The 14,441-nt window shown below is 39.3% G+C and overlaps 1 protein-coding gene across 1 annotated transcript in view; it reads left to right on the forward strand.

The window, feature by feature from the left end:
* dnah9 (dynein, axonemal, heavy chain 9) overlaps positions 1-14,441 on the forward strand; it is a 101,160-nt gene that overhangs the window by 63,096 nt on the left and 23,623 nt on the right. The window contains 8 exon segments of the mRNA XM_042734899.1: positions 6,490-6,750; positions 6,865-7,290; positions 7,787-7,906; positions 9,375-9,563; positions 9,917-10,152; positions 10,253-10,375; positions 12,483-12,687; positions 14,375-14,441. The exon segment at positions 14,375-14,441 is cut by the window's right edge and continues 98 nt beyond it. Coding sequence (XP_042590833.1) covers positions 6,490-6,750; positions 6,865-7,290; positions 7,787-7,906; positions 9,375-9,563; positions 9,917-10,152; positions 10,253-10,375; positions 12,483-12,687; positions 14,375-14,441 — 1,627 coding nt within the window.

A 14,441-nucleotide genomic window follows, 5' to 3' on the forward strand; every position in this document is an offset into this window, starting at 1 on the left:
TAGCGACATGCTAGTCACTCGCTAATCATGCTAAAAACATGCTAGTGAAATGCTAGTGACATGCTAGTCACATGCTAATCATGCTAGAAAAATGCTAGTGACATGCTAGTAACTTGCTAATCATGCTACTGACATGCTAGTCACTTGCTAATCATGCTAGAAACATGCTAGTGACATGCTAGTAACTTGCTTATCATGCTAGAAAAATTCTAGTCACTTGCTAATCATGCTAGAAAAATGCTAACGACATGCTAGTCACTCGCTAATCATGCTAAAAACATATTAGTGACATGCTAGTCACTTGCTAATCATGCTAAAAACATGCTAGCAACATGCTAGTCATTTGCTAATCATGCTAGAAACATGCTAGCGGCATGCTAGTCACTCGCTAATCATGCTAAAAACATGCTAGTGACATGCTAGTCACTTGCTAATCATGCTAGAAACATGCTAGCGACATGCTAGTCACTTGCTAATCATGCTAGAAACATGCTAGCGACATGCTAGTCACTCGCTAATCATGCTAAAAACATGCTAGCGACATGCTAGTCATTTGCTAATCATGCTAGAAACATGCTAGCGACATGCTAGTCACTCGCTAATCATGCTAAAAACATGCTAGTGAAATGCTAGTGACATGCTAGTCACATGCTAATCATGCTAGAAAAATGCTAGTGACATGCTAGTAACTTGCTAATCATGCTAAAACATGCTAGTCACTTGCTAATCATGCTAGAAACATGCTAGCGACATGCTAGTAACTTGCTTATCATGCTAGTGACATGCTAGTCACTTGCTAATCATGCTAGAAAAATGCTAACGACATGCTAGTCACTCGCTAATCATGCTAAAAACATATTAGTGACATGCTAGTCACTTGCTAATCATGCTAAAAAACATGCTAGCAACATGCTAGTCATTTGCTAATCATGCTAGAAACATGCTAGCGACATGCTAGTCACTCGCTAATCATGCTAAAAACATGCTAGTGACATGCTAGTCACTTGCTAATCATGCTAGAAACATGCTAGCGACATGCTACTGACATGCTAGTCACTTGCTAATCATGCTAGAAACATGCTAGCGACATGCTAGTCACTCGCTAATCATGCTAAAACATGCTAGTCACTTGCTAATCATGCTAGAAACATGCTAGCGACATGCTAGTAACATGCTAATTATGTTAGCAACATGCTAGTAACTAGCTTATCATGCTAGAAACATGCTAGTAACTTTGCTAATCATGCTAATGACATGCTAGTCACTTGCTTAATTAAACTTCTTAAACTTTTCAAACTTCAAACTTCAAACTTTTCAAACTTTCCAAACTTTTTAAACTTTCTGTTCAGGCTTTCTCCAAGCCAACTTAAAGTTTGTCTTGACAAACTTTTTTATCTAGTTATTATTATTATTCTTTTTGTTTGTCTTGAATTTCTTTTTTTTATTGTTATTATTAGGCTAGTATTATCCAATTTAACTCTACAGACTTCAAACTCAGCCCAGCTCTTCAGACTGATCTCGCCGGGTGTGCTATATCTTTTCTAACTGATCAGACTTATGGTTTTCATAAAAAATGAAGATTAAAAATCATAAAAATCCCATAGACTTTTATTGACGGAATGTTCAGATGAGCCAAGCTCCAACTGTCAAAATTCAAACATAAACAAACTAAACCCCATTAGACTCCATCAAGCTTCGCTTCTATGTACTAATTTCTAATCCATTTAAACTCATTCAAACTCATCTATCTAATATTTCTAATCTATCTATCTATCTATCTATCTCTCTATCTATCTATTTATCTATCTGACTCTATCTATCTATCTATCTATCTATCTATCTATCTATCTATCTATCTATCTATCATCTGACTATCATCTATCTATCTATCTATCTATCTATCTATCTATCTATCATCTGACTCTATCTATCTATCTATCTATCTATCTATCTATCTATCTATCTATCTATCTATCTATCTATTCTATCTATCTATCTATCGATCCTAGCAACATGCTAATAATGTTAGAAACATGCTAGTCACTCGCTAATCATGCTAAAAACATGCTAGCGACATGCTAGTCACTCGCTAATCATACTAAAAACATGCTAGCGACATGCTAGTAACTCGCTAATCATGCTAGAAACATGCTAGCGACATGCTAGTAACTCGCTAATCATGCTAGAAAACATGCTAGCGACATGCTAGTCACTCGCTAATCATGCTAAAAACATGATAGCGACATGCTAGTCACTCGCTAATCATGCTAGAAACATGCTAGCGACATGCTAGTAACTCGCTAATCATGCTAGAAACATGCTAGCGACATGCTAGTCCTCGCTAATCATGCTAAAAACATGCTAGCGACATGCTAGTCACTCGCTAATCATGCTAAAAACATGCTAGCGACATGCTAGTTAACTCGCTAATCATGCTAGAAACATGCTAGCGACATGCTAGTCACTCGCTAATCATGCTAGAAACATGCTAGCGACATGCTAGTCACTCGCTAATCATGTTAAAAACATGCTAGCGACATGCTAGTCACTCGCTAATCATGCTAGAAACATGCTAACGACATGCTAGTCACTTGCTAATCATGCTAGAAAAATGCTAGCGACATGCTAGTCACCGGCTAATCATGCTAAAAACAATGGTAGCGACATGCTAGTCACTTGCTAATCATGCTAAAAACATGCTAGCGACATGCTAGTCATTTGCTAATCATGCTAGAAACATGCTAGCGACATGCTAGTCACTCGCTAATCATGCTAAAAACATGCTAGTGAAATGCTAGTGACATGCTAGTCACATGCTAATCATGCTAGAAAAATGCTAGTGACATGCTAGTAACTTGCTAATCATGCTACTGACATGCTAGTCACTTGCTAATCATGCTAGAAACATGCTAGTGACATGCTAGTAACTTGCTTATCATGCTAGTTACATGCTAGTCACTTGCTAATCATGCTAGAAAAATGCTAACGACATGCTAGTCACTCGCTAATCATGCTAAAAACATATTAGTGACATGCTAGTCACTTGCTAATCATGCCTAAAAACATGCTAGCGACATGCTAGTCATTTGCTAATCATGCTAGAAAAATGCTAACGACATGCTAGTCACTCGCTAATCATGCTAAAAACATGCTAGTGACATGCTAGTCACTTGCTAATCATGCTAGAAACATGCTAGCGACATGCTAGTCACTTGCTAATCATGCTAGAAACATGCTAGCGACATGCTAGTCACTCGCTAATCATGCTAAAAAAACATGCTAGCGACATGCTAGTCATTTGCTAATCATGCTAGAAACATGCTAGCGACATGCTAGTCACTCGCTAATCATGCTATAAACATGCTAGTGAAATGCTAGTGACATGCTAGTCACATGCTAATCATGCTAGAAAAATGCTAGTGACATGCTAGTAACTTGCTAATCATGCTACTGACATGCTAGTCACTTGCTAATCATGCTAGAAACATGCTAGCGACATGCTAGTAACTTGCTTATCATGCTAGTGACATGCTAGTCACTTGCTAATCATGCTAGAAAAATGCTAACGACATGCTAGTCACTCGCTAATCATGCTAAAAACATATTAGTGACATGCTAGTCACTTGCTAATCATGCTAAAAACATGCTAGCAACATGCTAGTCATTTGCTAATCATGCTAGAAACATGCTAGCGACATGCTAGTCACTCGCTAATCATGCTAAAAACATGCTAGTGACATGCTAGTCACTTGCTTAATCATGCTAGAAACATGCTAGCGACATGCTACTGACATGCTAGTCACTTGCTAATCATGCTAGAAACATGCTAGCGACATGCTAGTCACTCGCTAATCATGCTAAAACATGCTAGTCACTTGCTAATCATGCTAGAAACATGCTAGCGACATGCTAGTAACATGCTAATTATGTTAGCAACATGCTAGTAACTAGCTTATCATGCTAGAAACATGCTAGTAACCTTTGCTAATCATGCTAATGAAATGCTAGTCACTTGCTTAATTAAACTTCTTAAACTTTTCAAACTTCAAACTTCAAACTTTTCAAACTTTCCAAACTTTTTAAACTTTCTGTTAAGGCTTTCTCAAGCCAACTTAAAAGTTTGTCTTGACAAACTTTTTTATCTAGGTGTTATGTGCAGCTACTATTAAAATAAAACAGTATCTTTTAGGATTTAAGTCAAGTGTGGGGCTATCCTAAAATAACTTATAAATAAAAATTTTTACAACCTTAAACAATGAGAATGTCTTTTCAGGAATGGACATTTTTCAGAAAGTTTTTCTTAAGTGATACAGATGAAAATAGTAACGAAGAATAATTGAATTCTATTTAACACCGTCTATTCCGAGTGTTTTCTGGCCTAGAGACTAGCAACATAGCAACACCCTGGCAACCTGCTGGTGACTTTTGCATGAGAGACACGGTTCACATTTTCTACAGCATATCTCCTTATTAGCAATAATTGTGTTCTCAGCTACACTTTGCTAATTATTATGACTGAGACATTATTACTTATCTAATGTGTCCTTCTGTTTGAGCTGCTTTATGCTTCCTGACACATTAATCCCGCCGGCGCAGACCGGCTCAAACGCTCTTCTCAGGTAATAGCTTCAGCGCTTCGTCCTCGTCCCTCCACCCTTCAGTGGAAAAGCTATCAGAAAGCTCATTTGTGTGCTGAGATTGTGCTTGCAAGCGACGGAAGGGGAAAATGTAAAGTCAGAATTCACACATACACGAGATATATCCGATAGTGCTGTTAGAGATCCTCGCCCACCAGAATAACCTCTTTACATTAGCGATGAGAGGAGAGCCGGCCTGGCTAGAAATCAAAATTAAAAGTAGCTGCTAATGAGGCAGAAAGTTTATTGGTGCTGCTTTATTGAGGTGGGACCCCGTAACATGTAATTAGCGGAGAGCAGATATCAATTCAAGCTAGTTGGTCCCTGCCCACATTTGGGGGCGTAGAGGTGGATTTATCCGTTTTATAGCCACTCATTAAGCGGTTCATGTCTAAATGAGAATCTGCATTGTTTTTCTTTGCTCAAGATAAGCATGTTTATGAGGTAACCTTCTTTATGGTGATGATGGAGATCATTCCAGCTTTGTGGTTGATGATAACAGCAGCGCCAATTGTCTATTATCTATGAGTTCTTTTGCCTTTTCATCTCAAACGGTCTCTTTTGAGATGATTTACAGTATTTTAACAATGCAATATTAGGCGCGTGCTCTTTGATGTGAACTTGTGAGGATGATCTGCTCTCTTCGACTGAAGAGGATCATTAGGCGTTTCATGTAGTTTGAGGAGCACAGAGGGAGAAACTTCCACCAAGAGCCGTAAGAGCGCTGTCTGACTGCGCTTTTTGGGCAATTAGTCCTCCTTCGTCTTTACCTCCTATTCATCAGCTTAATTACCCACATGATAGCAACTTGATTTTGTGGGTATTGTAGGCTTTCGCTACCCGAGGACAGTTCATCTCTGAAGTTTTCTTAAAGCTAATCAGCTCGTTTGGAGGCTGGAGAAAGGAAGCAGATTGGAGAGGAGTTTGCTGGAGATTGCTGTAGAACAGCCGTATTTGACTGTTTGTTTGCTTCACAAGCCGCGTCGTGTTGCTTTGGATTGCGTCTGACAACAGTTTTCAGCTAATTGTGTATTTCGCCCAGTTTTCTCTCCTGATTGGCTTTTCCCAGTTGGCCTCTGTTTGAATAAGTGCCAGCAGCTCAACCCAAACAGAAATAGTTTATTAAAAAACGTTCATCCGTCATATCTCTGTGAACAGTGCTTCTTCACAATCGAGTGATTGTCATTTATCTATTAAAACTTTGAGCGCTCATTTCTCTGATAATATCACTAATAGGATTTAACAATGAGTGTAGAACAAAAACAAATAGGCTGTTATGCAGAACAACTGCTGATGCAATTAGCTGATAACTGCAAGTTCCTAAACAAACTTTAATAGGGAATAAACACAGCACATAAGATATTATGATGGCCCTTCATAATAAGGTTCGATACGTTACACATTAGTTAATGCATTAGGTATCATGAACAGTTTTTTTTACAGCATTTTAGTTCTCATTATTTTTAAAATCCATATAAGCTGCAAATGGTCTGCACACACAACACATTTGAGAGAATCCAGGGACTGGTTAAATATTAACAATACTATAAATTCGTATGCAACTGTCTGTAGACTATTTATTTTCCATTTGAACAGCTGTCATTTTCTGTGCTCTATTGCTAAGAATCATTATGATTGTTCTTTGTTTTATTTGCTTCTGTAAATTTTTCTCAGGCAACAGCCCTGGTTTTAAATAGAAAACTTGTCATGATGTTTCTTATCCGTGGTCTCTGATAAATTAGATAGTAGTCACCACCATTCATTTCTACAGTATTTCTATTTATTACACACATACTGTTGATGTACTGTTTGTACCACATCACAATTACTCAGCTGTTTTTCTTTCTATTAGGTGGACGATCTGAAGGCCAAGCTGGCGGCACAGGAAGTGGAGCTGAAGCTGAAGAACGAGAGTGCAGATAAACTGATCCAGGTTGTGGGTGTGGAGACGGAGAAGGTGGCGCGGGAGAAGGCGGTGGCGGATGAAGAGGAGCAGAAGGTGGCCTGCATCGCCGAGGAGGTGATGCGCAAACAGAGAGACTGTGAGGAGGACCTGGCTAAAGCAGAACCTGCACTCATAGCGGCACAGGAGGCTCTGAACACTCTCAACAAGGTCTGATTCCCCCATACTGTACATGTGCATTATTGACAATGGAGGTATATATAATGTATATGTATAGAAGGCTGGCTGACTGTATGTATATCTTGTTTTGACTCTTGTCTTCAGAACAATCTGACGGAGCTGAAGTCTTTCGGCTCTCCTGTGGCTGCCGTGACAAACGTCACAGCCGCTGTGATGGTCCTCATGGCCCCCGGTGGGCGCGTTCCCAAGGACCGCAGCTGGAAGGCTGCTAAAGTCATGATGGCTAAGGTGGACGCCTTCCTCGACGCCTTGGTCAATTTCAAAAAGGAAAACATCCACGAGAACTGTCTCAAAGCCATCCAGCCGTACCTAGGGGACCCAGACTTCAGCCCTGAGCTGATAGCAGCCAAATCCAACGCGGCGGCTGGCCTCTGCTCCTGGGTCATCAACATTGTGAAGTTTTATGAGGTTTACTGTGAGGTCGAGCCTAAGAGACAAGCCCTGAGCAAAGCCAACGCCGAACTCGCCGCCGCGCAGGATAAACTCTCGGTCATCAAGGCAAAAATCAATGTAAGTAGAATTTTATACTGTTCTGACTGCTCTGTTAACACTGGAGAACATGTGCAGATGAAGCAGCTACAAGCATGAGTGGAAAATTTGACTATGAGCCAACATTAACAACTTTTAATCTAAAATGGATCAAACTTTTATTAGTATGCATACAGCTTAAATGGCCTGTTTTTTAAAAATATTATATTAATTTTACTTTTTAAAAATTCATTTGTCACACCACGGTTCTATTTAAAATGAATTACTGAAGACAAACGGTGGAAAGCGTTTAAAAACTTGAAAGAAGCATGACATAAAATATGTTTTTTTATTTTATTTATTTTTCCTAAAATATTGATGTAGATTAAAGTTAAGTCCTTTTTTTGTTTTTATTTGTTCATATCACCTGAGTTTTTGCAGATATGAATTATTTTTTTTTTTTGTAGGTTGATTGTGAATAATTCTTTATTACTGTTTTTTCTTATTATATCATCTTCTTGTTTTCTTCTCTTGACAGCAACTTAATGAGAACTTGGCGAAGCTGACTGCGAAGTTTGAGAAAGCCACAGCAGACAAGCTGCGGTGCCAACAGGAGGCTGAGACCACGGCACGCACCATCGCTCTCGCCAACCGCCTGGTGAGTCTCCAGCGCTGCATGCGTCAACATCACGTTACACCCAGAGCTGCTGCTTCCTGTCTTAATTAAGAAAAAAATAGATGAGCCAGCGAAACAGAAGGAAATTCTGAATAATAATTAAAATGCAGCAAACCCCCAGAATAAGTCATTTATGCTGTCCGTTGAAGCATGCAGCAGTAGAAAGTCAGCAGGAAATCACACAAACAAACACGTGCAGCAGCGCTAGCTTTGCCTGAAGCACACCGGCTGGAGATATTCATTAAAGCGATTGTTTGATCTGAGAATAATTGTGTGTTGAACAGCAGTGACCTGAACATGTGTGAGGGGTTTGGTGTTGACCAGGGGTTAAAGGTCAAGTGCGTCATTTCCACACTGCGGGCTGCAGACACAATCACGCAGATAATGCCGGTTTTCAGAATAGGTTGTTGCTGCTCAAGCAAAATCGAAATAATGGCATACTGCACCTTTAACGTTCTGGCCTGGAATTCGAATGGTTGCACTTCATAATAAGTTGCATTAGTGTTGTCTACTTTGAAGGTGGCTCTGGTACCAGAAGTATTTTTCACATTCGTTTTACATTCACAAGTCTTGGTTAAAGCGTTATAAGATGAACCAATCCACCCAGCTATGAGGAGGATCACAACAGTACAGACTTTGATTTGAAGCAGGAAAAGTATTTGAAAATCATAACATAAAATGCGAATTACATCAAATTAAAAATGATGGTGAAATATAAAACTATTCATTTAAAGTTGGCAATAAATAAATAAATAAAATAAATATATATATATATATATATATATATATATATATATATATATATATATATACTGTATATATATTTTGCTAAATATAATTAAATATTTAAATATTTTGAGAGCGAAGAGAACCTATTCAATTTGTCATTCATGGTGCTTTATGGGAGTGGGTGGAGCTAAAGATCTCATTTTGCTTGCTGCTACTTTCTGATTGGTGGAATTTTCACAATGTAAACTTTTTCACAATTTCACAACGGAATGTAGTTTTTCACAATGAATTCCACCATTAACCAACATTTTATTTTTTTAAAAAAGAAGTTGAATAAATGTAAACTGATAGATTCAACAAAAGCATATACAATTGATTAATAACCTCAGAGCGCACAACATATCCGTCTTTAAAGTTTTATCAGTTTTTGTAAAAAAAAACAAAAAAAAAACAAGTTCCCTATGGAGAAAATGAATGGAGTTTTGCTTCACATGGTAATCATGTCAACACTGTGCCAGAATGTCCATTCTATAGCCACTCGGAAGAAACGCTTTCCAGACATAAAGGCTTTTTTGAATTAATTTGTTTGTTTGTTTGTTTCTGGTAGATAGAGATAGTTTATTTTACTTTAATATAATATATATTTATTTCTTTACTTAGAGCTTGTTTTTGTGAGTGTTTTGAATGATATTGTCAGACTCATAGAGTTGTGTGTATTCAGGTTGGAGGTCTGGCATCGGAGAACGTGCGCTGGGCAGAGGCCGTGAAGAGCTTCAGGCATCAGGAGAGCACTCTGTGTGGAGACGTGCTCCTCATCACTGCCTTCGTCTCCTATCTGGGTTATTTCACCAAACGTTACCGCCTGGAGCTGATGGACAACAGCTGGAGGCCGTACCTGAGCCAGCTCAAGGTCTGTCCCACCGGCAATGCTAAAAAATGAGATTTTAAGATGTTTAAGATTGACAGAGGAAGAGATCATGTGTTTGATTAAGGCCAGTGTGGCTTTCACCTGAAATCTAAAGCATACCCTGTTGAAAAACCCAGCATATTCTGGTTAGTATGTTTTGAAGCATTGCAGCTGGTTCATGGCAACTAGCTCCTGCTCAGGACCAGCTTATAACCAGCTCGAACCAGCTGTCATGCTTCAATATCTAACCATATGCCGTTTTTTTTTTTGTTCTTTTTTCAACGGGGTAGTTCATTCCTCTGTTAATCTGTCATTTGTTTTTGTGAGGGTTCAGTCTATGAGTGCTCTTCCTGCAGGTGCCGATCCCGGTGACTCCGGGTCTGGACCCGCTGACCATGCTGACGGATGACGCTGACATCGCAGTCTGGCAGAACGAGGGTCTGCCGGCAGACCGGATGTCGACTGAAAACGCCACCATCCTCACCAGCTGCGAACGATGGCCGCTCATGGTGGATCCGCAGCTGCAGGGAATCAAATGGATCAAAAACAAATACGGAGAAGAGCTGCGGATCATCAGAATTGGACAGAGAGGGTAGAACACACATTACGTCTGCATACACACCATCTGCTTAACATGATTCATTACTGATGTCTGCTTTACGGTGTGTGTGTGTGTGTGTGTGTTAATTCAGATATCTGGACTCCATCGAGAGAGCGTTATCTGTTGGTGAAGTCGTCCTCATTGAGAATTTGGAGGAGGCGGTGGATCCAGTGCTCGGTCCGCTACTCGGACGTGAAACCATAAAGAAAGGACGGTGAGAGCATTATAATGTAGTTATTAGTCATGTTTATCATTATATATAGTGGTTAAATGTGACCCAAGCCTCTTCAAACATCTTTTATTAAGGCAAAACACCACAGGTGAATTAACTTAATCTTGCTGGTTAATCACAGTACATTAAAGGGGTCATCGGATGTCGATTTTCCACAAATTGATATGATTCTTTAAGGTCTTAATGAAAAGTCAAACATATTTTGGTTAAGATTTCCCAATGGTAGTGTAAAACAACACCCTTTTTACCCTGCCAAAAACAGCTCTGTTCACAGCAAGCCATTTCAGTGCATTCCTCTTTAAATACTAACAAGCTCTCTTCCGTGGGGTGATGAACCGTTCTTATGATACTGTAAACTTTAGCCGCGGAATTTGCTAACTAGCATATTATAAGTAAAGGCGATTTGCAAAGTCATAAAAAAAACGTATACTCACTTCATGTGTACAGTAGGTGAAACTGGATTCAATTCAATTCAATAAAAAGTTTATTTGTATAGCGCTTTTTACAATACAAATCATTGCAAAGCAACTTTACAGAAAATTAAGTTTCTCTTAATCTGATGGATTGTAGCGTGATAGAAGGCTAGTTAGGTACGCAGGAGCTGGAACTCAAATCACAAATGATTCGCCCGAACATAAACGCATTTAGGTAGATCGGGGAGTGCATTCCCTTCAAAAACAGCAAAAACGTAATCCACTGCGTCTTCAGCAGCTCAGATGTCGGGACTAAATGACGACTGCTATGTCGAGAACTACGTCACTCTGCCAAGAATCTCAGAACAGCCTGATCTGAGAAAGTGATCATTATTATTGGGGATTTAAAAAAAGCACGGGTGGATTTTTATCATTATAGGGTGGATGTGTACACACACTGCTAACACACACAAACACCATGTAAAAGTGAATTTTGTATCTGATGTCCCCTTTAAGATAAATTGATTTGTATTAGAAGTTTACTGAAATTATATATGTAAAGGGTTAGTTCACCCCAAAATGAAAATTCTGTCATTAATTACTCACCCTCATCTCGGTCCAAACCCGTAAGACCTTCGTTGATCTTTGGAACACAAATTAAGATATTTTTGATGAAATCGGAGAGCTATCTGACCCTCCAATGACAACAATGCAACTGAAATGTTCCCAGTTCCAGAAACGTAGTAAACACATCTGTAAAACCGTTCATGTGACATAATTTACCCAACCATTCTTCTCCCCTGAGTTACCTCTTCCATCATTTTGGAGAGTACCCAAGAACATATTGGATGTAATCAGAGTTGTTTATGTTCGGATGGAAAGCACGCGCATGAATGTAATCTGCGTGGTAAGCATTGTTTATGCTTAGGGGAAAGCGTGCATATGCAGTGTAGTAATACTCTCTAAAATGGCGGAAGACGTAACTCCGGGGAGAAGATTGGTTGAGTAAATTATGTTATTTTTGTTTTCTTTGCGCAATAAAAATATTCTCATAGCATTGCAAAACTGAAGTTGAGCCACTGATGTCACATGGAGTGTTTTACCAATGTATTTACTACGTTTCTGGACCTGGGAACATTTCAGTTGCGTTGTTGTTGTTGGTGGGTGGTATGGTTGTTCTATTTTTGAAAAAAAATCTTAATATTTGTTCCAAAAATGAATGAAGGTCTTACGGGTTTGGAACGACATGAGGGTGAGTAATTAATGACAGAATTTTCATTTTGGGGTGAACTAACCCTTTAAATATGCAAATGAGGCATTTTCTAATTAAATATGCACTACTTTGCATACATCTCTAGAACATAAATCTGAACATTGGATAAAGCCAGGTTAATATTTATTCTTTTTTTTTTTTTTTTATATATAGGATTTTTTAGAGAGGGTTTTTTGTTTTTCTTTTTTTATGAGAATATTGTGTAAAGAGAGAGAAAAAAGAGATTTTTTCATGTTATGTGTGTGTATTATATGTATGAACAAACCTTCAGAATATAGACAGAAATAAAACTGTAAAGTTTGCTGTATGTAAGAGAAAAAATTCTAAAGATTGAAATCTACAGACGCAAATAGATAAAGTGTCATCAAATAATGAGAGGATTCTGGTTTCTAATCCGCTACAGCTACATAAAGATCGGCGATAAGGAGTGCGAGTACAACCCCAGTTTCCGTCTGATCCTTCACACCAAGCTGGCAAACCCTCACTACCAGCCGGAGCTCCAGGCTCAGTGTACGCTGGTCAACTTCACGGTGACACGGGACGGGCTGGAGGACCAGCTGCTGGCAGCCGTGGTCAGCATGGAGAGACCCGACCTGGAGGAGCTGAAGGTACACAGCCATTTCAGATCACTCTCTCCACGCTTAATTGCAGGACGGTTAAGTAGATGGTATTTGACAAGTGTTTTGGAGCTTAATTGGATTCATCAGTTTCTAAGGTCTAGATTGGCTGAACTCAAAGATAATTAGTCATCATGTGCTGACGGACAGAACGGTCAATCATAGCGGTTCTGCACGCATATTTGAGGCTGTCTACTTCTCACTTATGCTTACAAAAGGGTAATTGGTGCTTTACTTTTTGCACTTTCATGTATATAATTAGCACACTTTCCCTGAGCAGTTTTTTTTTAATGACCAACACATATGCACATGTATATTCGTACATTAGAATAACATTACTGTAAGTAATTAGCTGGAATGGTCAAAGGCTTGAAGTTCCCCTTATTTTTTTCAGCCTGTCAAAATGTTTTTTCTCGTTTTACTTCATTTCCTCTTCCTGAAATGTCTGTCAGATGCTGAAGCTTTCATTTGAGAACAAATGACAACAAACTGAAGAAGTGTTTCTGAATAGCTGACAGGAAGTGAATGCGGTTATTCGTAAAATTGAAATGTTACTTAATGAAGCTTGATTAATTAGTGTTTGATAGCTGAGATCCTAAAGATGGGGCTACGCTACTGAACTCTCTTATCATCTTAATTAATACTGAAGTTGCAAGAAAAGCGTGACAGTCCCCCAGCACCTGCTTTAACGTGGAGGGAGACGAAGAGTTTCGTTATACTCCGGTCAGTGTTTGCTGGATTTATAATTAGATCTTATGCAACCGCACCGCGGGGATGCGCTTTCTTATTTAGATGTGTTTTTTAGAGGGTTTGTTTTTAATCCCTGGCTTGTTTTACATCACGCAGTACCAACATAATTGCGCTGAGCAAACTTGTGTGGGGTTTTTTATCTTATTACAGCGTGAGATCTGCACATCCGCCAAGGCCATTTTATGTAGTTTGTGTTTTTGTTATCGTTGTAGAGACGTATCTGTATTGTGTAATGGTGTGGAGTTTTGTTATTATGTTGAGTGATCTGACCAACGTCACTTTGGGTTGCTCAATTACTCGGCTGAGATTGTAAGCGTACCGAGTTTCTGGGGCTGCTAGTTAATTGTTTGTTTTGCAGGTCCGGGTTAATTGGACACACAAGATGCCAGTGGAAATGTAATCATTAATGAGTGACTCATTAGGACGGGATAGGTGAACATACCTGTTTTCGTCCTCTCTGATGAGGGGTCGTGTCTCTGAACCCAGCTGTTTTTCTCCGGTGCTGTTATTTGTAAAAGTCTCACAGAGGCTCTGGTGGTCACTGACGGAGCGACGTTATTATACTTGAGTTTTTTTGCAGATTGACCTCTTCCGGAATGAGTTTTGTCTTGACGGTTCAATGATGACGGCTCTCTGATGTGAGATCATCAGCGAGAGTGTGTGTGTGTGTGTGTGTGTGTGTGTTTGTTTCTCTATCCAAACGTGGGAAATGGATCCATCAGCATTGACAATCCCATCACACACTGGCGGATGTGGTTTTTGATGTCTGTTAATCCGCGCAAAGACTAGCTTCATTTCTCCTGAATACATTGATCTCTGCAGCTGTTCAGATGCTCTCTCATGTCCATGACTTTGCCCCTTGGCTCTTGTTTTCACGAATCTTCACACATCCCTCCACACACGTCTTTCTGTGTCTTTTACTTTGTAGTCGAACCTCACAAAGCAACAGAACGGCTTCAAAATCACTTTGAAAACTCTGGAGGACAACCTGCTCT

The sequence above is a fragment of the Cyprinus carpio genome, chromosome B12 (assembly GCF_018340385.1).
Source record: "Cyprinus carpio isolate SPL01 chromosome B12, ASM1834038v1, whole genome shotgun sequence".
Classification (NCBI taxonomy): domain Eukaryota; kingdom Metazoa; phylum Chordata; class Actinopteri; order Cypriniformes; family Cyprinidae; genus Cyprinus; species Cyprinus carpio.